Source organism: Protopterus annectens, chromosome 3.part1, assembly GCF_019279795.1.
Source record: "Protopterus annectens isolate FY-2018-M chromosome 3.part1, PAN1.0, whole genome shotgun sequence".
NCBI lineage: Eukaryota > Metazoa > Chordata > Ceratodontiformes > Protopteridae > Protopterus > Protopterus annectens.
The window spans coordinates 1,571,586,801-1,571,609,934 of record NC_056732.1 but is presented as its reverse complement, the minus strand read 5'-3'; the positions used below and the strand labels follow the sequence as shown (position 1 = coordinate 1,571,609,934).

The 23,134-nt window shown below is 38.7% G+C and overlaps 1 protein-coding gene across 1 annotated transcript in view; it reads left to right on the top strand.

Annotated features, from left to right (window-relative positions):
• Positions 1-4,628: 4,628 nt before the first annotated feature.
• The window catches only part of LOC122797811 (amiloride-sensitive amine oxidase [copper-containing]-like), a 152,800-nt gene continuing 134,294 nt past the window's right edge, over positions 4,629-23,134 (top strand). Inside the window, exons 1-2 of the mRNA XM_044066333.1 lie at positions 4,629-4,652; positions 5,596-7,162. Coding sequence (XP_043922268.1) covers positions 4,629-4,652; positions 5,596-7,162 — 1,591 coding nt within the window. The remainder of the gene's footprint in view (positions 4,653-5,595; positions 7,163-23,134) is intronic.

Below are 23,134 nucleotides of genomic sequence, written 5' to 3'. Positions count from 1 at the left end.
TGTGTGTGTGTGTGTGTGTGTGTGTGTGTGTGTGTGTGTGTGTGTGTGTGTGTGCTGACTACCTGTTTGTCATTTGACTTGTCAGCATATGCAAGTCGTGTTTCGATTTTCATAGTTCTACAACTCTAACATACTGTGTTTGCTTGTTTCAGGATTAAGTGGTGATCAGTATACATGAGACAGCTGCTACATTGCCTTCGGATACCCATGTCCACCTGGCTGGCCACAGAGATAGCAGACAAGTCCCTATCCATGGTTTCAGGTTTTAAATTATGGGTTTAACAAGGGAGAAAAATAGGAAGATTTAACTGGACTGGGATGATAGCACATGGACAAAGAATGGATGTTAGACTCAGTGTGAACTGTAGCTATTCGACAAGGAGATGCTGCTCTGCCCCAACTCAGATGCTCCTAGGGCAATAGGGGGACTTTGGAAGGTTGCAGAGATAGTTACTCTAAGGGAAATTCTAACTTGAAAGCATTTGCATCTATACAGGGCACTGCTAACCAGCCTAGTACAAATATTAGGCTTACATAGAATCAGAAAAAAAGTTTTACAACAGCAAGGCCTACAGAACAGTTAGGAAAGCATACAATAAGCTTTTAGTCAGTAGCCCCAACTCATATAGGTTCGCTACAGCACACTTCAGCTACAAGAGAGCAGTCAGAAAACCCTATTAATGTAAAATTGTTGGTTATAGAGCTCAAGTGCAAGGAGACTACGCAATCTAGATATTACTGTTCTATAAAACTAGCAGACACAATGCAATTAAGTAGTGCAGCAATATTGGAAACAGTTCAGCTCTGAAACTACTAAAGTGCAAGAAATGTAACAATTAATACAGGATTCTTATGAAATACAGTAAAAGTAGCCAGCAGTAGTACAAAATGATACTTATTGTCATTCTTTTAGCAGTGGATGTCTTTAGATGCAGCGGATTCTCTGTAACTTCCTGGCAAAGTAGCAAAACCAAGAGCAGCTCTGAGGAACTAAGCACCAACTCACGCAACAACTGGGCTTATACAGAATTAGAAAAACAAGTTTTACAAAAGTAAGGCCTACAGACCAGTCATGAAAACTTACAATAAGTTTTCATCCAGCAGCCCCCTGTCTTAGATAGGTTTGCTACAGCACACTTCTGCCACAAGAGTGCAGTCAGAAAACCATTTTAATGTAAAATTGTTGGTTTTAGAGCTCAAGTGCAGGGAAACCACACAATATAGATACTACAGTCCTGTAAAACTAGCAGACACAATGTAATTAAGTACTACAGCAGCAGTGGAAACAGTTCAGCTTTGAAGCTCTACTAAAGTGTGAGAAATGTAACAAATAATGCAGGATTCCTATGAAATGCAGTACGAATAATCAGCATAAGTGCAAAATGATACTTATTTTCATTCTTGTAACAGTGGATGGCTTTAGATGTAGCAGATTCTCTGCAACTCTCAGGTGAAGTGACCAAACCAAGAGCAGCTCTGAGGAAATGATCCATAGTCAGACTTTACTGGCAAATAAATGTCAAATAAATAAATAAATAAACATTATAAAATGCAATTTTCCATGAAGATGTCATAATTCTGTTAGACTCATGTATCTGCTGTTCTTCTTAATACTTCAAATATCACCAACAGACCAGTTATTAGTTGAGTTCTCATGTCTCTCTTTGTAGGTAACTGGCACTTTTCATCTCTCTGTTCCTTTCCATCAAGTGCTTCTAACTATGCATTTATCTTCCTTATAAACAACCATATTTCCACCTCTTTCATAGATGGTTTTCTTCATTTTCACCACCTTCTTATAAACTTCTTCTATTTTTACTGCAGCATCCCTCAGCTTTACTTCCCCAATTTCTACTTGTTACTACCTTGTATAATTCAATGTTTTGGGATGTTTTTGTCCCCACAGCTAATCTCAGCTGCTCCTGGGGTCTTTTCTTGACTGTCAACTTTAACAAACACTTCAACTTTCCTTGCTCTGACCTGTTAGGGGCTGAAGAGGAGATCAAGGCATCCCAAAGCAATGTCATACTATTGCTGTGGGATTGCTTTGCCTATTTATTCACTACCTCCTTGCACACCCCCAATAATCCCCATGAGTGGGATATGCAAGGGGCTGACAACAGCAGGAGGATGTCCCAGCTTTCTTCATGAAGCACCATGTGATAGTTTTCTGGGTCCCACCATGGAACCCTAACAGTCTTGAGTGTGCCCCAAGTATACGCACCTCCATTCTTCTTTTAGGATGGGAAGACTTATCCTTCCTGTCTGTAATGGCAAGCTCCAGAGACAGTATTCAAACTTGGGTCACCCAGGCTATAGTCAGGCTTTTATCTCTGTACATCACTGGAACAGGTTGCCTAATATACTCCAGCACTGATGCTCACTTTTGTGTACAACAAGTCAAAGTTTATGTTCCATTACCCAAAGTCACAGACCTTTGTTGTTGTAGTCCTCTGTAGCCTTTAATCAGTGATCAATGCACCCAGTGGAACATGTTTCTGTCTACAAACTGATTTCCAGAGCACTGCTCCTATAATCTCTTATTCTTCATTAGTGAAAAGCAGACCTGACCCAACACACTGAAGTCGATTCTCTGCTCTCACATCAAGAAGTCTTCTTGCTCCTTCTGGACCAATGAAGTTATTATGGCCCAGTTTACTTTTTATAAAGTTGTGAGCTCCATGTTTTAATTATTTTTTTATTACCTTGTGTATTGTATATTATGGCCACCTATCAGAAGCCTCCACCTATTTCTGTTATTGTCAGAGCCACCATCTCATTTAATTATTCCTTTTCTTTTTTCATTCTAAAAGTTCATACTTCCTCCTAGTTCACATAATTTCTATCAGTTGGATACACTGCCCCCTGTCCTTATTATTCTAATCTTCTTTTAGCCTACATCCTAGAAGGTCAATTTTAAAATGGTCTGATCATTAACGGTGACTGATTTCATTAATAGGTTCATAGGTGTGTACTAGGCTAACGGCCCTGGAACCTTTACAAAACTAGCCCATAGGACTACCCTGACATCGTGCCACCCAACCTTAGTTCCCAGTGCTTCTGTTGAGTAGAGCCACTGGAGTGATCCCTGGGGTGAATTTTCTATTTCCCATCTACTCATCAAGGTTCCTCTTAAAGAGGGCCAGTGAGGTGCTCTGTTTGACATGTATGGGAAGTCTATGCCATAACAAGGGCAGTTTCTGGGCTATGAACCTATCCCTCCAGCATGTTCTGTTGATTGTGGTAATGAGGTTGAGGTCACTAGAGCGTGTGGTGCGGAGGAGACCATCCTGTACCAAGCCTTCCTATTGGATGCTTTCTGGAAGGAGGGAATCTCACTTGTAATCACTTTATGTGGTGAACAATTTAAGCAATCTCTTTCCCACTATCTGTCTTGTACAGCATACCAGTTATTAAATGGAAAAGACTGCTCACGCCCTCTCTACACTGACTCAGTCAGTTGTGCAAAACAAAACCTATTGATTCTAGAAACATCATGCTTTTACAGCTTATTAACAAGTTGCTAGAGCAGTGTTTAGCTGCTACAGTATACATCATTTATGTAACATGGTGCTGGGTAGTATTTAGGTGCTACAGTATACATCATTTATGTAACATGGTGCTGGGCAGTGTTTAGCTGCTACAGCATACATCATTTGTGTAACATGGTGCTGGGTAGTATTTAGCTGCTACAGCATACATCATTTATGTAACATGGTGCTGGGTAGTATTTAGCTGCTACAGCATACATCATTTATGTAACATGGTGCTGGGTAGTATTTAGGTGCTGCACTATACACTTTCTGTATCCATGCATAATGCCTACAATACTGTTTACATGGGACTGCAGTATTGATGGCGTGAGTGCAGCCATCATATCACTGTGCAGTAGCATAACAGCGCATGGTAAGCCACATGTACACCTGGCTCCATTGACCCTTCCAGTGCCAGAACTAATTATATTTAAAACTGCAGAATCTAGCTGTGCCACTGGTAATCAATGGTCACTATGCTGTGTCTCCTGCCTGTTTATTGAAATGCACAGTTTTCAGCTACATTGAAGCAGGGTCAGATGAGACACTTCCTTTTTAAAAGAGACCTACATTGTGGTAGCCATTGGCTGGCATACTAGGCTTTGTAATGACCAGTGACTCACTGCCTCTGGATTTCTTTCCACTGGGTTTCCCATTGCCCAAAGTACAAACCTATTTATGTGTCCCTTTCATGCTCTTTTGTGTACCATATCTATCTTTTAATAACGATATCCAACACAGTCTTTCTGGGTTTATTACCCTTTCCTGAGTGCTAGTAATTTTCTATTCATACTTCAGTTTGTTCGTTATTCACAGTAAAGATGTAATGCTGGTTTACAGAAAAAATCAAGCTGCAGCAGTAAAAGCATTTGTTAGAAATGAGGACTGCTAATACCACTGTAATAAATAATGGCATCACAATATGAAACAGATTACATCTTCTGTAATCATGGAAACTTCTCTCCAGTGCCTAATTTAGGTACTAGTCCCATTGCTATTCCTAAGTTCCTGGAACTTCCACTGGATACCATTTATTCCATTCTGCATCCCACCTAGAATACCAAGGCAGGGATAAAACCTCTTCCCAGTGACAGCATGTCTGTATCGTCAATCCTGCAGGTACGACAATCATCAGGTGGGTTTACATGTTTCCCAGTGCTTCCTGATAATACATGACTTACTACTTTAAAATATGAAGCAGTCCCGCATTCGCTAAGCCTATGAGACTGAGATATGTGCCATCAATTTCATCCTATGTGCAGTCATTTTATGTGGTCACATACCTGTTTCATTTAAATGTAGTCAACATTCCAATGGATGCTTACTTTGATTTCTATAGGCTCATCTTTGATAACACACCGATGACACAATCTTACATTTGACAGCGTGGTGCCTGTGATACAAACTGACCCTCCACCCCCACTCATGCTAGTGGGCATCTCTCATTCTGCATTTTACTGGGAATAATTTTTCCATTCATTCCATTCATCAAAAGAATTCTCAGTATATGCCCCTCAGGGTTACTTCAGCACAGATGAAACAGCATAATGTAGAAAACATAGAAATCTACTTTGACTTCTTTTGTTAGTGGTCTTGTTGTTAACAGATATTTTGTTAAAGCTGTTTTTTTAAACAAAATCCTTAAAAGAATAATTCTAATTTCATTTCCATAATAAGCCTATGTTATAGGCAAAGGTACACATTTGTGTTTAAAAGTTAAAATCTGAGCTGGTAATTCTTAAGGGTATTTCAAGAAAATATTAAAAAAATAACAAAGATGTGCTTTTAAGGTGTTTACTCTCAGCAGCTAAGTGAAGAAATGCGACACAAGTTTTTTTCATAGTGTTTTCAAAGATATTTTTGCAACTTTAATATCTGTAATTACATTACCCAGTTTGTATTCATGTAGATCTATTGCTAATATGTGCAAGTTTATAACAAACTGCTTCAGGTATTTAACTTGAGCTGTGATCATTATTGTTTTAATAAATACATTTCCCTTTTATTTAACATGCTAATATAATAAAAATAAAAAATAATGAAGCTTCTTTTTTCTTTTTAGTGCAAGCTACACTTGAAAGAAGAAAGGGAAATGCTGATAAAATCCTTTATATGTTTTCTTGCCTTCTGCACCTTTGCAGAGAATTCTGCATCATCTATAGATGGCGACCAGAAAGCATCAGTATTTTCAAGCCTGTCTCCAAGTGAAATGAATACAGTTCGAGATTTTTTGATGGCCCAGAAACCCTTGCAACTTTCACCCACTCAATCCAATCTTCTTTACAAAAACCGAATTTTTCTAATTGACTTGCAGCTCCCGAAAAAGCAATATGTATTGAACTATTTGGACAAAAATAGTATACAGCCTAGACGAGAAGCAAGAGTAGTGATTTTTTATGGAGACCAGAGTAAACCCAATGTCACTGAATATGTAGTAGGTCCTCTTCCTTATCCATATTATTACCGCCCGCGGTATTTCAAAGGCCGCCATCCCATCAGGTATGAATCCAGACCAATGACCTATGAGGAAATTGGGAACATTGACAATTTTCTGAAAAATATAACAGAGAAAACTTTTCATTTAATGAAGGAGAGTTATGGTTTTTGGTATCATAACTGCACTGATCATTGCTTGACATTTTCAGAGATTGCCCCTCGAGGCCTTAAATCTGGTGAACGACGCACATGGTTAATACTACAGCGGTTTCTTGATGGATACTTTATTCACCCAGTCGGATTTGAAATTCTCATCAACCACCAAGCCACTGACCCACGTGACTGGACAGTGGAAAAAGTCTGGTACAATGAACAGTATTTTGATAGCATAGATGAACTCATGGATAAATATGATAGAAATGTCATCCGTAAACTCAAACTAAGTGTTAATAGTGAAGAATACATTTACTCTACTTACAAACCACGTGGACAATTTAAAACACCAACAAATATTCATGGACCCAAACTTTGTGACACTCAAGGCAAGCGATATTTGCTGCATGGAAACAAAGTGGAGTATACTGGCTGGAGTTTTGCATTCCATGTAGGAACAACTGCAGGACTTCAACTCTTTGATATTCGCTTTAATGGTGAACGAATTGCCTATGAGGTGTCAATACAGGAAGCCATTGCATTTTATGCAGGTCATACCCCAGCTGCAATGCAAACAAAATATATTGATGTGGGTTGGATGATGGGTGCAGTCGCTTATGAATTGGCAAAGGGATATGATTGCCCTGAAACAGCCAGTTTTCTTGACACATATCACTACTTTGATACTGACAAACCTATCCGATACAAAAATTCAGTTTGCATTTTTGAGCAGTCAATGGGTGTGCCTCTCAGAAGGCATTTTGACAGCAATTTTCATGGTGGCTATTACTTTTTTGGTGTCCTAGAAAACCATGTGCTGATTGCTCGGACCACTTCCACTGTTTACAACTATGACTACATCTGGGACTTCATCTTTTACCAGAATGGTGTAATGGAGGTAAAGGTCCAAGCCACTGGTTACATTCATGCCACATTTTTCACTCCAGAAGGACTTCATTATGGTTCACGGGTTGCTGATCATGTGCTTGGAAATATTCACACCCACCTTGTAAACTATAAAGTTGACCTAGACGTTGCAGGTACCATATCAAAAAATTCTAAAATTTTTGATTTTCAGTGATATCCTTAAAGAGCAGCTTGCTGTGACAGTATATATCACTGAGATTTTATGTATGCAAATAAATTGTGTAAGATGCCAACATGGACTCTATGTGACACCATGGAATTACAAGATGACATTTGTAAACTAATGCACAGCTTTATCGGATTATATGTGCATATGTAAAGTAAAAGTAGCAATTTGTTAGAGCACATAGCTCTCCTTGCAATCTACTGAACTATTGCTTGTCATAATTGTACCTGGCATAGCATTCAAATCTCCCCTTAGGAGACTACCCCACACTTTACAAGGTTGAATAGTTTTGTGACAACCCACTTATTAGCAGGGTAGTAGGATATGAGATTTCCAAACTCTGTAATCATCATTCATAGCAAATGATAACTTTTTTTCTACTATATGTTGAATGCGCAGTGCTTGCAAATTCTGGATACATTGCTACCCTTGATCTCTCTGCCATTTCATAATGGGATTTCTTCACACACACTCAGCTAAGAGATTTGTGCTGCTTGGGTAAGCCCTCTGGTCCCCAACAAAAGATGATCAAGATACAGATAATTACTATCCCAGCAACTGTCCTTGTGAAAGGACAATTGACTAATCAGTCATTTCTGACCCTCTCTCCTAGCTCTTTATATGCGGGGTCTATGACTCCAACATTAGTCTCCTGAGCTATACTCATGGTCACAGTACTAACAGGGTATCTATAACGTCTTTGCATTAATATCACATTTTACCGTTTATAACAGAATCTATTTTCCATAGAACATGCTATGTCTTGCAAACACAGTTTTTTTATTCATTCATTCACGCTATCATAACCTTTGCACTTCAGGTTATGAGGGATGAGGAGCCTATCCATGTATTTAGCGAGTGCAGGTCAGTTAAACTAATTCTGAGTAGAGTACTAGCCCATTGCTGGACACACTCACACACACACACACACACACACACACACACACACACACACACACACACACACACACACACACACACACACACACACACACACACATGCCCATGCTCACATACACTAACTCACATACTGCATACTGTATGAGTAGTCTGAAATTTGGAGAATCACCAGTTCACTTTTTGCACATCTTTAGGATGTCAGAAAAAAAACTAGTGCCTGGTACAAAGACTTATGGACACAGGGAAGATGTGCAAACTCCATACAGAATGTATGCCAACTGAAATATGAATTGGACTACCAAGCTCTGTGAAGCAGCAGTGCTAACTGCTGCATCTCTTTGCTTCCCCAGCACAGGTTTTATCTGTCAGAAATAATGCACATTTATTTTAGATAGACGTTTTACATATTATTTATCTTATAATTTGCTATAGAGAATAAAACAATATGATAGTAAAAATAAGGGTACTTCAAGATATCACATATACACAGAGCAGTAGCAGGCAAACCTAACACAAATACGTAGAAAGAAGGAGCAAGTGCTGAGAAATAATATCCTGTCTTACAGGGTAATAAAAACAGTAAAGTATGTTTTAAGTTAATTGTTATGTTTAAATTCAATGAAGCAAAAAAATCCAGATGACTACCATGGCTTAAAACAGGCTTATTTAGACAAGCGCTTTCATGTAGAACAAGCCACACTTTCTCAAGTCTTCAATAAAATAGTAAAAATCCCTACACATTTTATATCGAAAGGCAGTATCAATTAATCAATTAAATACATCATTAAAATAAATACAACCCTTAAAATACATCAATTAAGTCTTCAGCTAGTGTTACATCTTATTTAAGTGAGCGAGCTTCTAGCTCAGGTTTAATGCAGACATAGTTGCTCAGCCCAGGGTATACATGAGATTACAGCTTTAATATCCACTTTAATTCAATTATTTCAATTAAATTGTTTAAGTTACCCCCTCTCTTGTCATTATTAACATTTTGTAGGACTCTAAACCTAAACTTATGTGAAGGGAATTCCATTGTATGCTTAGCCAAAGCATTTAATTTGTTCTTATTTTTTACATCATACATATGCTGATAGATTCTGTCTCTGAGCCGTTTCTGTGTTTTCCCTATATAAAAACATGTACATCCAGTGCACTCTGCCATGTATATTAAACTAGTTGTTCTGCAAGTAGCATAGAATCTGAGCTGAAATATGAAGGACAAAATAGGGTGTTTGAATTCCTGTACAGAAGAAACATATTGACACATTTTATACTTATTGCAAGGATATGTTCCAAGCGTCAGTGGGGACACAGTATATGTTTAAAGTCCAGTACCATTGCATTCACCTACAGTCAGTAGACTGAGATTTATGTTTTTAGGTTATAAACCTAACACAAATGCATGTGCATGATTTCCCCTGAAGTCCTAATGTTTGGCCGTGATGTTTTCCTGCAATATTTAAGAAATGTTGTCCGGTGACTGATGCTGATCAAATAACCTCAGGTGGTGTCCAGCAAACAGGATACAGAGAAGATGGGACTAGGACAGAACAGTCACTTTAGTACTGTAAGTATGGTTTCAGTTGCTTGGATAAAGAAGAAAATGTAGAAAACTGAGAAAGGGTATCTGGAAAAGAGTCTCAAACAGTGGGGTGGAAAAGCTTGTTAGTACAGACAAGTGAGAAGAGAGTGGGGTTAAGCATGAAAGCAGTGGAAGTGAAAGAACTAAGAGTTGTGGGATGCTGTTTAAAAGTTGTAAACTGGCTTAGGGTCTTAGAGTGGTCCATGAATAGAAGCTTATGTTAAAGGGTGGCAACAAGAAAATTAAGTTTAAGGTAAATTGGCAGCCACCTTGTCTGCATGACTGCAAGGTAATGATGCAGCTTCCTGACAGCCTAAGAAGCAAGCTGGTAAATATGATTTTGGAGTATCGGTAGGTTTGTAGAATAGATGTAGTTAATAAAGTGTAAGTAGCAATCAAAGATGGACAAGAGCACATACACCCCTGCCATCTGCCATTCTGTTCTGTTTGTTAGGAGATTGCTAATTGTTACTGAATGCGATTATCACTTGATTTATTTTATTGTCAGCATTTTATGTATGACTGGGAAGGTAAGAGATGGATGAAGCCACACCCCCAGGAATTTTATGGATTGCACCAGACACCCCAAGATATTTTATAGATTACATTAGACACCTAAAAAGATATTTATGGATTATACCAGTTACAGTGAGCCAACATAAGTGTTGATGAGGTCTTACCTGTAACTGAAATGCAAAGGCCCTTGTAAATTCCAAAGACCACTGCATTAGTTTTCCTAAGATTAACTTTGAGTACTCTCAGCTCACAAATGTAACATAGCTAAGTTACCTTATAATTGAGATTGTTTTGGAAAGCTGATGGATTCCCAGTTTAGCAAAGGGATAACACAGAAAAAATATCAAAGAGGTTCAGATCTAGTGTCTTAATGCTTATTTAGGAACTGGAGTAATCTGAGTGATTTCGCAGAGGTTAGGAAATATGACATTAGAAATAGAAATACTGTAAGGACAACAGTGTGTATATCACAGGCCCTAATAAATTTGGGATGCAAGCTTTCAGAACCTCTCTTTCTATTGGTAGGAATTTTATTAAGCCATTTGCTGATTTCAGACAGGGTAACCAATAAAAATCAAAAGTTGGTGCTAAAACGAAATAGTGATTCCATAAAGTTGTTGAAGTGAATTGAGGAAGAGGCATTAGTGATGAAGAAGCTCATGTAGAAAGAAAAGTGAACTCTGAATGCCACCGGAATTGATTTGGTGTCAGTTAAAAGGCCATTTGCCATTAGAAAACATGGTTGCTGCATCTCTGATTATCCAGAAAGGTTATTAATTTTACTCTAAATATATTTCTTGGTATTCTTTTTGGAAGGGTTGCATTTTAGGTATTTTCATTTCTCACAGCAAAGTAGTGTTCATTATCAGTACTGGGGGGGGGGGGGGCATTTAACTTATTCTTGTGTTTTTCCATATGATTACCAGGGTTTGTGATGTCCTCTGACCATCATTGTTTTAAGGGATGGTATTTTCTCCTGCAGATTAAAGAAAATATTAAAGAAGTGCTGCAAACCACTATTGCAGTCACCCTGTCAAGTGGCAGATGACCAGTTAATAGTGGCCAATTCAAATTGCAGATTAGATTCCTGCTCATTTAATTGGTTTAGTAGGTAAATGGTCAGGCTTCTTAGCTTAAAAGGTGAACTAGAGTAGAAATTGTTCTTTGGAGTTCAGCCTCCATTTTTCTACTGTGTGACTCCAAGTCAGTCTCTTCACCAGACAATGCATCCAGTATGAGCCTGAAGAAGGTCTTTGAGGGTCAGTGTTTTACATCAGTTAGCAAACACAAATTAATGCAAATTAAATAAAAGTAAGGGCAGTCAGCTGATGATGGGGTGGGAATCTTACTGACTGAATGGTACAAAACCAGTCAGGTAGCCTATCTCTAGGAGTTATAGGTTTATGATGAGTTGGACTTTCTACATGTTATTAAAAGCATGCTCTGATAAAGTGGCATAAAGAAGAAATTTAAAATTAAACTGACAATGAAGACTATTATCTCTCAGCAGCAGATATGTCTTCCATGTAGTTATACAAAATAAGATCCATTCCTTTCATTTACAGCAAACTGTAGAAGGAAGCAAATAAATTAGTCTAACTTGATATTTATGGGCACTTCCAGTAAGACATTCACGGTTAGGATTTAGGCCTGAGGTACTATGGAAGAATGCAGCAGAGTGCCAGTAATATTTTTGTTTTAAGACTTTGGTATGTGTTGCATACAGCTTGGATAGAGGAAGGAATTATGTCCCCTGGTTTTAACCAAAATTCACTAACAGCAATCAGATTTATTTATATGAAGCCATATTTCAAAACTGACATATTTGTTGCATATAATGTTGATGCTGGTGTGGGCAATTTTTATACTGTTGATTTTTAGGTTAACTACACGTAGAAATATATGATGCAGGCCGAAATAAATGGAAATAGGAAATGTCATGTAAGTGCCAGAAGTAACTAAAAATGTGAAGAAACACAATACATTTAAAGCAGAAAACTAAATCAGGTGACACAGGAAATTACATCATAGACTACCAGCATTTAACTCTAGGAAAATCTAGGATTGGGGTTGGAGATCGTCAAAGAAAACCCTCCCCTTGGGGAAACCAACTGCACACTAGGTAACAACCCATATGAGCCTGCAGACACAGCCAACCAGGTAATATATTATCAGAGAGAAAGATAATTACAATATGTAAAGGGAATGAATAACGGCACAATAAATATTTGAGTAGAGATGAAGATATAGTAGGAGTTCAAGAAAGACAGTATCAGTACAATTACATTTTGAAATTATGAAAGAGATTAGATAAGAGAACAAAGGCAACATGCTAGTCAGAGCACAGGCAGGAGAATAAAAGTGCAATTAAAGTTTGTAAAAGAAGGAGAAATAGTTGTGTAACAATGGCAGACTGCAGAAAGATCAAGTGGTCAATGGAAGACTTAGGTGTGCTGTTGAGAAAAGAGAAAAAAATATCTGCTTTAAGGTAATATTAAATAAGCACTATGCAAATCAGCAATGACCTAGTGAATCAAAAACATTTTCTGAACTACATAATCTTGACATAGGAAAATAGTACTGAAAATTTACATGAGCATATGACAAACTGATATCCTCCTGGTATATGCTATACTATGACAATTTAGGTAAATATTAGTGAGAACAGCTTACATGTGCATACTGAACACTGATACCTTTACAACAGTGTGTGCAGAGTGCAGTAAGTAAGGTAATTAAACTGAGGTACATATAATCATAAAGTCACAATAGACTGTTTTTACAGAGTCCAACATCGAAGTTCATTAAACTGAAGCAAGTGTAGACTACAGGTCAAATTGAAAAGTGCAGTCAAATTGTAAAATCATGGTGTGGCATCACTGGAAATGTTTATTCAAGTCATAACTTTCTTGGGTGGTGTAAGCCAGGGAACCTTGTTGGCTAGGCTTACGTAGGCTCTTCGGCTGATAGCCTAGTTCCTACCTATAAACCTATGAACATATAAGAAGAGGCAGGCATCTAGTCTTCAAGGAACAAAAAGAATAATCCAGAATAGGCAGCATTGTAGTCCAGCCAGTTACAGGGCTTTCACTCATTGTAAGTCAACAGGAGTCTTCAAATCAGCATTAGACTTGTATGGCTACTGTTGGATGCAGAAAGTGGCAGAGACGCAAGCAATGAAAAGCTTGTAGTATAAAAGGGGGATACACTCACATGCTGGAGTCAAACACTTCTGTATCAGAAAAATAAATGTTAACAAGAAAAGCTATTTAACCATTGCATTAGCTTTATGATAGTTGTAAAAAAGAAAGAAAAAATATTACTGGAGAAAAAGAAATTGTTTAAAAATCTATAGAAGCATAAAGTACAAAAAATGTGTTATTTAAAGCAGAAATTAAATTCCAGCACATTTCTTTGCACAAAAACAGTGCACCATGAAATACAGTTGGCTACACCCACACTCCTTTTCTCTATAATAAATTGTAAGCTACTCAGTTTTAACAACAGTGATATAAAAGCTGTGCTTCATCATGACATACCCCATAAAGATTTGCCAAGTTTAGTAAGATGAATGTATACTGACTTTCTTTGAATGTTCAGTCATCACTGTTAGGTTGAAGGAGTTTTTGGATGTTACTGTGCCATCTCTCCAGTGCACTCTTTCAGTCGTTCAGCCTCCACATTTTGAGACCTGCTAGACATTCCAAATGGTTACCAAAAATTCCTCACCTGCTATTGTAAGAAGGTATATACTGTAGCTGGGCCAGCAAAGAGCTCAAGTGTGGTATTAAGGAGAATTAAGGCAGAAGTAATACCCAATATTGGACTGCACTCCAATCAAGTAGCACCATTTATTCTAATCACAACACCACAGCCAACATCCTAGCTAAAAATTCAGTTTCAGATCCATTCCTGCTACTTACCGCTGTGTTTCATCACGTTAGTCATTAAACTCTCCTTCTTTTAAAATCTCTGTGGAACAAATCCTAGTAGTTCTATCCAAAACCAAAAGAAATAGTTCTTCCAACCCAGACAATATACCCGCCTGTCTTCTAATTAGTGCAAGGTAAAACATTACTGAGTCCCTCCTCACCTTTTCAGCCTTAGTCCCTACATGGAGTATGAACTCAATTGCTGAAGAATAGCCATCATGATGCCCCTCCACCAGGGTGGCTTCACCACAGACCCTGGCATCCACTAGTCTTACCGGTATTATTTGTAAAATTGTGGAACAAGCCTTGGTTAATCTCAGAAACAAAGAAATTAGTCACTATTCAATTTGCCTTCTTGAAAGGTAAATCCTGTCTACTTCACCTTGTTATTTTCTTTGAAAATATAATAGAAATCATTGACAAAGTCAATTTTTTCCATATTGTATATTGTGTCTTTGCTAAGTTGTTCAATAATATTACCTACCAAGGAATTATTGACAAAATCACCTATCTAAAAATAACCCCCCGTGTCATGCATTGGGTTGTACATTTGCTATCCATTACAGCACACACAGTAAGAGTTGGATGTACCTTCTCATCTAAAAGGCAGGTTAGTAGTAATGCAGTACACAACTCTGTCCTATGTCTCTTCCCCTTTAGTATTTACTTCTCTGACATGAAATCAGATGTCAACATTCTAAAGATGACCATATTTGCCATGACTGTAAAATAGATGCTAATACTGACCCCTCCATAGACAATAATGTTTTCCAAGATGAATATGACAGAGCTAATATTTGGTATGCCAACTATGACCTTCCTTAAGCTTACTATCTAAAATCTAGCATAGTTGCCTTTGGAAAGAATTTTGTATTACTGATTACAACATAAACAGAATCTGCTTAAAAGTGCTACTGTTGTTAAGGATGTGGATACTTTCACTGACAATGGACTGTTCTTCAGTTATACTGCCAAAGACTCCTTTTAACTTGTGCCTCTAATTTGCAAAGGTATATCCTCTAGATCTATGGGTGATGTACTTCCATTTGCTTCCCTCATCAAGACAGTTATAGACTACATTGCACTGTTTAGAATTTACATCTCCAAACACTGTGCCCTATTTGAAAGACTATAACATTTTCTAATACTAAAAATTCAAAGCATTAAGTTTCCTTACTAACCAGACAGAATAAAACTTCTCTCACTTTTTTTGTCTCATAGAGTCTCTACGTGGAGATCTCAGTCTTGAATCCATGCTATGAAAGATCCTGTTGCACTGTACCTCCTCCATCCCAGGAATATTGGTAACACTAAATACACTTGCTCCAAATACCTCCCCATTCATTGCAGCATAAACATGCCCTATTTGAAACAAAGGTTCCTAACCCAAAGAATCCCCTACCTATGGAATAAACTCAGTTTGCATGTCAAGCAGGGAATTATTCTGGCCTCATTTGTGTTCAGCTAGCATGATTAGAAGGGTAAGCTTTAAGGCTTCATGTAGCATTCCAAAGACATGAGTGTGGAGTATTTCTTCCTGAGCCTCTGCTGAAAATAGGCTCTGTTCCAGTCAGACTTTCCCAGTAAACAAATGTTAAATAAATAAATAAATAGTGGTGAAACTGCTACCTAAACTCTCTGGATTGCACAACTAGGTTCTGTATGGTCATTTATTTAACACTGGTTGACCAGGAAAGTCTGACTAGGACAGTGCCTATTTTAGTGGAGGCCTGGGGAGAAATGTTCCAGATGCATGTCTGTGGAATGTAAGAGGAAACCCACAAGAATGCACCAAGGACATGCAGACTCCACACAGAAGGCACCCCAGCCAAGAATCAAACCAGGGAACCTCTTGCTGTGAGGTGACAACATTCACTGCAGAACCATTGCGCTGCCCAGAGACTGTTTGTCTAGTCCTAACCTATGAACCTATGAAATTAAATGTCTTTAGAGTATATCTGAAAGATATATGATGGGCAAGAGTTTGCTAAATGAACCCTTCAGATTTTCTTCTATAACTCCACCACCAGTTTCTCGGGCTCCAGATATTTTATAGTCAAGTATGCAACCTCCACCCTGAGGGTAGATTAGAATCAAGTGGCTCCGACTTTGCAAATAACATTGTTTTAAGTTGTGTCTGATTAATGCCAAATGAAAACTGTGCATATTCATTGAAAAACATATGTATTATTTCTAAATTAAGTTAGAGTGAGAATTTAAAGCAATATTTTTTAATTTAACAATATAGGAGAAAGTCCTATAACGAGTCTAGTTACTTTCTCACCAGTTACTCCAGCAAGTGCCCCGACCCCGATAAAATGTGCAGTTCTGGAAAAAACACCAATATTTACTTATGGAATACACAGAGAAATCAAATAAGTGGGGAGAACTATTGCACAGTGTTATGTACAAATCCTGACTTGACAATCCCAGTTTGCAGATTTGCAGAAGGCAATCTTTTGCAGGTCTTTGACTTCATGAAGAAGTTCATATGTAATGCCTTAGAGATAAGATTGAAAACATAGTGCCATGTAATTAACCGTTGTTTATCACAATTCCAACGTCATGCCTTTGTTTTCTGTTTTTATTCTGAGAACTCTTGTTTGCTTATTTAATTCATTAATACCTACTTTTCATGGGTGAACTGGGAGCACTCACTGCTTAAATAACTTGCTTAGAGTCACACATTTTGCAAATGGAGGCTGAAGGATTCAACACATGGAATACAGGATGTTGTTCATTAGTAAGTCATAGCCTTACTCCTCTGTGTTAATCTGCTAGACCTAACCACTAAAACATCCTAGATGTTTGATTATTGCCCATACTGCATCAGCCATACCTATCTCACAATCAACAAAAGGTTGACTTTGAACCAGTGTACTTTCCTAATTAAAAAACGAAATAAATTAGATTATATCCACTAATTGCAGCCATGCATAAAGGACCAAGAGGGGAAAGACAGTTATAACACGGTACCATTACATGCCAGAAAGTAGTATAACAATGTACTATTACTTGGTTTGTGTGAAAGTGACAAAGGTCTTGATATAGTACCTTATGAATATGACAAAAGTCTTATAATGGAATCATTATCAGCATTCATCCCCTTTGATTCTAGAAAAGACTTCTATCTAAATTCCATCCTCAATAGATAATTTATCATAGCCCAACTCTATGATCAACAAACTTTTATCTTTTGATGAAAAAAAGTTAACGTTGCCCATCTCTGAATACTGAATAGAAGCAGACAGCAATTTCATAGGTTCATAGGTTCATAGGTAGGTACTAGGCTATTGGCCCTAGGGCCTATATAAGCCTAGCCAAAGGTACCCTGGCTTTTGCCACCCAAGAAAATTATTTTCCTGTGCCACTATCGAGCAGAGCAACAGAAGTGATCCCCTGGGTGAATTTCCTATCTCCCATCCAATCATCAAGATTTTTCTTGAAGAGTGCTAATGAGGAGCTTTGTTTGATATAGATAGGTTGTTTGTTCCAGAGTATGGGAAATCTCTGGGACAGGAATCTATCCCTTCAGCATGTTCTGTTTATTGTGGTGATGAGGTTTAGGTCCCTAGAGCGTGTAGCTCATAGGGATTGGGATTTCTTTAAGTGCAGCATGTCTAAAAGCTCTGGGTTTGACATAGCTTTGTGTGTTAGGCAGAGATCGCCTTTGAGTAGGTGATATGCAATGGAGTAAAGCTGCAGTTTTTTGAGACGGTGTGCATAGGGCATCTCTTTGAGGCCAGTAATCCTCTTTGTGAGGTATTTCTGTGGCCTTTCCAGCTGTTGTAGATGTCTTGTGAGGCACATACCAAAAGGGGCATTGTACTCTATAATGGGTCTAATGAGTGATGAGTAGAGGGGAACAATGACCTATTTTTTCCTGGATGAGAAACCTTTTGTGATGAGGTGTGCCACATAGAAGGATTTTCTGACTACTGTGGCGATGTGATTATCAAAGGAGAGACTACTGTCCACCTGTGTCCCAAGGTCTCTTATCACACTTTTGGCGTTAAGTAGACTACCACCTATGTGGGAGTTCATGGGTACTGAGTTTTTATCAAAAGGGATGACAATGCACTTTTTGGCATTGAGCTTGAGGCCATTGCTTTGACACCAGGCATCTGTCTCAGCGAGGCCCTTTTGTAGGATGTCCACATATTTTGGAGTTTTGATTATGGCTCCTAGTTTACAGTCATCTGCGAACTTCATTAGCCAAAGACCTTATGTGTCTAAAACTTTCTCATGATATCAAGGACCAGAAGATACAGCAGTGGAATTGCTTGAAGGCTGAAAAAGGCAATGCGTTTATCTGGTTTGCCAAATAAGTGATTTTAAAATTTGATTCCCATTCCTCCTTCACTTTAACTTCCTCTTTCTCTAGCAGTTCATGCTTTCTTGAATGCATCGGCAGAGTTTTTCCTAACCACCCTTCTGGTGGTAGATTCAAGGATTCACTGGAAAAGCTCACTGGAAAAGCTCACCCAGACTCTACTGCTGCTTGCTGTGAGGGAATGGTTAGTTTGTTTTTGCTTTCTTGCATTTTCTATTACTTTATTGCCTTCTTCTATTTTGTATGCTGTGATTTGTTTTCTTTACACTGTGTATTACTTATTTTTTTTTAATTGCATATCAAAATTAGGAAAGAGACTACAGCTACGTTTCTTGTGAGTCACACAGAATTTTTTTCCACCCTCCCACCCTGATGTTGTTGTGTTCTTAGACTGAACTGTCTTTCTAGTTGCCTTCTCCTTACATTAATTTGACCACATATCTCCTTCCCTTTCCCCTTTCATTGGCTGTTGTGAGTAATCACAAAATTATCATTTTATGAAATCACTCCCTTCGACTATTTAAATTTATGGCCATCCCACCATAATTCATAGAATCAGAATACAAAGTGGCCACCCTCTTTTCAATTTATCTTTCTCTTTTAAAATTATTGTGTCTCCACTTAGACAGCTAATGTTACCCCTCTTTCATATCTAACTGCTTAGTGCACACCTCATTGCTCAGGCTGTTAACCATATTTTTCCATCTTATCTTTAAAATCTGCAAAATCTATTAAAAGACCACCAATTATTGGAGAGCCCACATTCTGCTCTCAGTTGTCATTTTGGGATTAGTGCTTCTGTTTTCTCCTGTTGAGAGAAGGAGCACAGGGACATTATTTCCTGGAAACTGGTGATCACCCGAAGACCTAATAGCTGCTTCAATGGTGACAGCTTGGAATTTGTGCTTACGCCTGTTCCTGGTGTGAGAAGGAGTAGAGTGAATTGATTCCTGACTGTTTGTGGTTGGGCAGTGTCTTTGCTTGACATTCCTGATTGGTCTGGTTGCTATTCAAGGCATCTACCAGGAAAAAGCTACAACAAGCCTACAGACTCTTGCATCATCTGGAACAAGACTGTGGATAACCAAACAGGCTGTAGCCTGCTTCTCATCTTGGTATTGGTGCTAATATTCTGCTTCTGGTGAGAAAAGAAGCAAAGGAGCATTGTATCCAAGCAGAGTGATGCTGTGGTGAGGCCAACACTAGTAGTAGCCAGGCAGTAGCCATTCATGTGACTCCCCCTTTTCATCATCCATGACAGGCTAATTCTTTGTTTTCAGTAAGTACTGCTTCATTTGTTTCTAACTTTAGAATATCTGTCTAAATACTTAATCATTACATTTCCAGGGTCCACTTATTAGTTTCCCCTCAAGTCTTTGGCAGTGCCCTGTATAGACGCAGACATCTTGAGTGACATTTTTCCTGTAAAAGTGCAATTGAAATTTCAGCAATACCTAGTTGCACACAGGGCAATTAGTTTGCAGTGGCAAGCACTGCCCTCAGAGTTGCAAACTGTATACTCCTGACATTGCTTTATATTCTCACTCCAACTGTCTAATCAATAAAAAGGGTCTGTTGCCATGGAAATGAACTTATCCACTATCTCCGTTACCAGCTTAGTGAATATAAGCATCCTGAGGCAATGTAGAAATTGCCTCATGTTTACTTAACAACCAACTAATTCTCAAACAAACTGAAATGGTATGTGAGAGATGTAAACAATGCCACTGGAGGCGAAGTTCTCACATAAAAGTACTCCTAATTTCAATAAGGTTGTTAGTTGTACACACTCTTTACCCATGACACAAATCAAAACAGACATATAGACCCGCTTATGCTGAAGCACTTAAATGTACTTTCATACACCCCAAAGACCTCCTAAATAAAGTACACATAACAAATACCTTCAGCAGCCCAAAATGCACTCTTTCAAAACAACAACCACATCAACACATACAGGCACAACTCATGGAACCTCTACTTCTAGGCCCGTAAGGCAAGCCACAACACAATCCAACATTTTGGTCATTGGAGACTCCATCATGAGTCACACTGATGTCCCTCTCACCAAGATGAGTAAAGAGAAAGTCATGGTCAGTTGCTTATCAGGGGCTAGGATCCACCACATTACTCACATACTCAAGTCATTGGACCACAAGTATCAGTATTAGTCAGTCATAGTCCATGTGGCAGTAAATGACCTGAGCCGTACCTCCCTAGACTATATGAAGAGAGACATCAGAATATGTCCCAGCCTGGCATGAGCCAAGAACTGAGCAGCATTTTACTTTCTCCAAGGAAGATGTCACCATACTCTGTTGCATACCACTTTCTCAGAGGCGATCTCTGTCTAACGTACAGAGCCATGTCCAACCCAGAATTGTTTAACATGCTCCATCTTAGCAAATCCAAATCTACTCGAGCTACACACTCTAGGGATATAAACCTTAACACAACAATGAATAGAATGTGCTGGAGGGATAGATTCCCTTTACAGAGACTTCCCTTACTATGGAACAGGGTCCCGATCTACATAAGAAAGAGCCCCTCACTATCACTCTTCAAGAGGAACCTTGATGAGTGGATGGGTAACAGAAAGTTCACACCAGGGATCACACCAGCAGCACTACTAGATAGGGGACAAGGGTACTAGCTGCTAGTACAAGGGTCTAGGGAACTACTAAAGGGGCAGTGAATACCACACAACGTGGCTGGGCTAATATATGCCTTTGGGCAGATAGCCCAGTACCAACCTATGAACCTATACGAAGAAAAGATGAATGACTTTAATAATTCATTTAGTTTCTGGTGTCCTTCTAAGGGGGTGCAATATTTGTCAGCATGGAATGAGATGGTCAACAGACCACACTGCTGTGCCAGGGATGGTCTGCAGCTTTCCCCTCCAGGCTTTCAAATATTAGCTAAAACACTGTCTTCCCACATAGTGCCTTTTTTAGGCAATGACAAACTGAAAGTACTTCTGACACGGCCAATCAAAACCAAGAAAATCTAAAGGTATTACTACTCAATGCTAAAAGTATAAACAAAAAACTCCACTCTCTAGAAGGTCTCTTCAGAATGCTGACATCTGTGTGGTCACTGAGACATGGTTTAAAATCTCAGAGAGCACACTGACAGTGCAAGATTATAATGCCTACCACACATTTAGATCAGCTACTACATGCACAGTGATTAAAGGTGGACTTATCTTGATTTACATCAATAATAAATATACCTCAAAGATGGTCAAACAGGATAATGCACTTGAGCTACTCCATGTTCAAATTACCATAGGCAAAATGCAACACCACTTCCTTGCAAGCTATAGGTCCCCCTCTATGACCCAGGAAACCCATACCATGTATTTAAACTTATTGGAAACGCTCACCATCCAACCCAATACCATATTTATGGGTGACTTTAATTACCTCATTATTAACTTGAAATTATATATGACACCAAATGTACAGGCATAGATATTCCTGGATTTTGGAAACACAAACACCCTGGACCAGACAGTCAATACACCAACCAGGGGTGCAACTATAGTAGATCTGGTCCTCACTAATATGGGAGAGTGCTGCACACCCTCTAATGTTATATCTTTTCTGGTGAGGTCAGACTACTAAATGGTCTCCTCCGAAGTAAAAATAAAACATGGTCCCCCAAGAAACCCCGGAATATTCAGGAATTATTCTGAGGCTAACTTCCTGCTATTAAGTGATAACCTGGCAAATATGAAGCCCCCATAAACCCTGAGAACACTGCTGCCTATGCAGAAATGTTCACAGAAACCCAATGCAAGTATGTTAATAGCTGCATAGAGGCAGCTGTCACACCAAGAAGAAGTACGGAACTATCTCAAAAAACAAGCCACTCTGGCAGAATCATAAAATCAGTAGGCTGTATAACAGAAGGAAGAAAATTATGGAAAAAATAGGAGGTGCAGCACCCAGCAGGTTTAAAACACTTTCATCAAACTAAACAAACAATTCACAGGACAAATAAGGTCTACCAAAGCCAAATTTGAGGTAAATTTGGCCTCCCAGGCCAAGGGCAACCACATCGCATTCTTTACCTATGTCTGCAACTTGAAAGGCAATACACAATTGTGTGCAGAGCTCATTTTAAATGGAGCCACCTATACTGAGCCAGAACATATAGCAAACCTACTGGCTGACAAATTCAGCTCCAACTTTACCCTTCTCTCCCCATCAACCTTCCCCCAGGAAATACCATCAAATATAACTCCCCTGCACTCACTAGGGACCAGGTCCTTAATGCTATCTCTAAGACCAAGAACACTACATCGATGGGCCCAGACACTATCCCAGGATGCTTTTTTTTAAATTTCTACAAGTATTTTTGGTTTCATATACGATGATGAGAATGGATCCCATTCCTAAGTCAAAGAATGATTAAAATTCATGAAATTAGTATGGTTGTGATCTTTGATATCAGCCAGAAGTGCTCTTCCCAGCACCTGTAAGGACAACCACAAGGCATTCTTTAGCTATGTCCGCAACCTGAAAGGCAATACACAGTTGTGTGCAGACCTCATTTTAAATGTAACCACCTTACTGAGCTAAAAGATACAGCAAACCTACTTGCCGACAAAGTCAGCTGCAACTTTACTCCTCTCTCCCCCTCAAA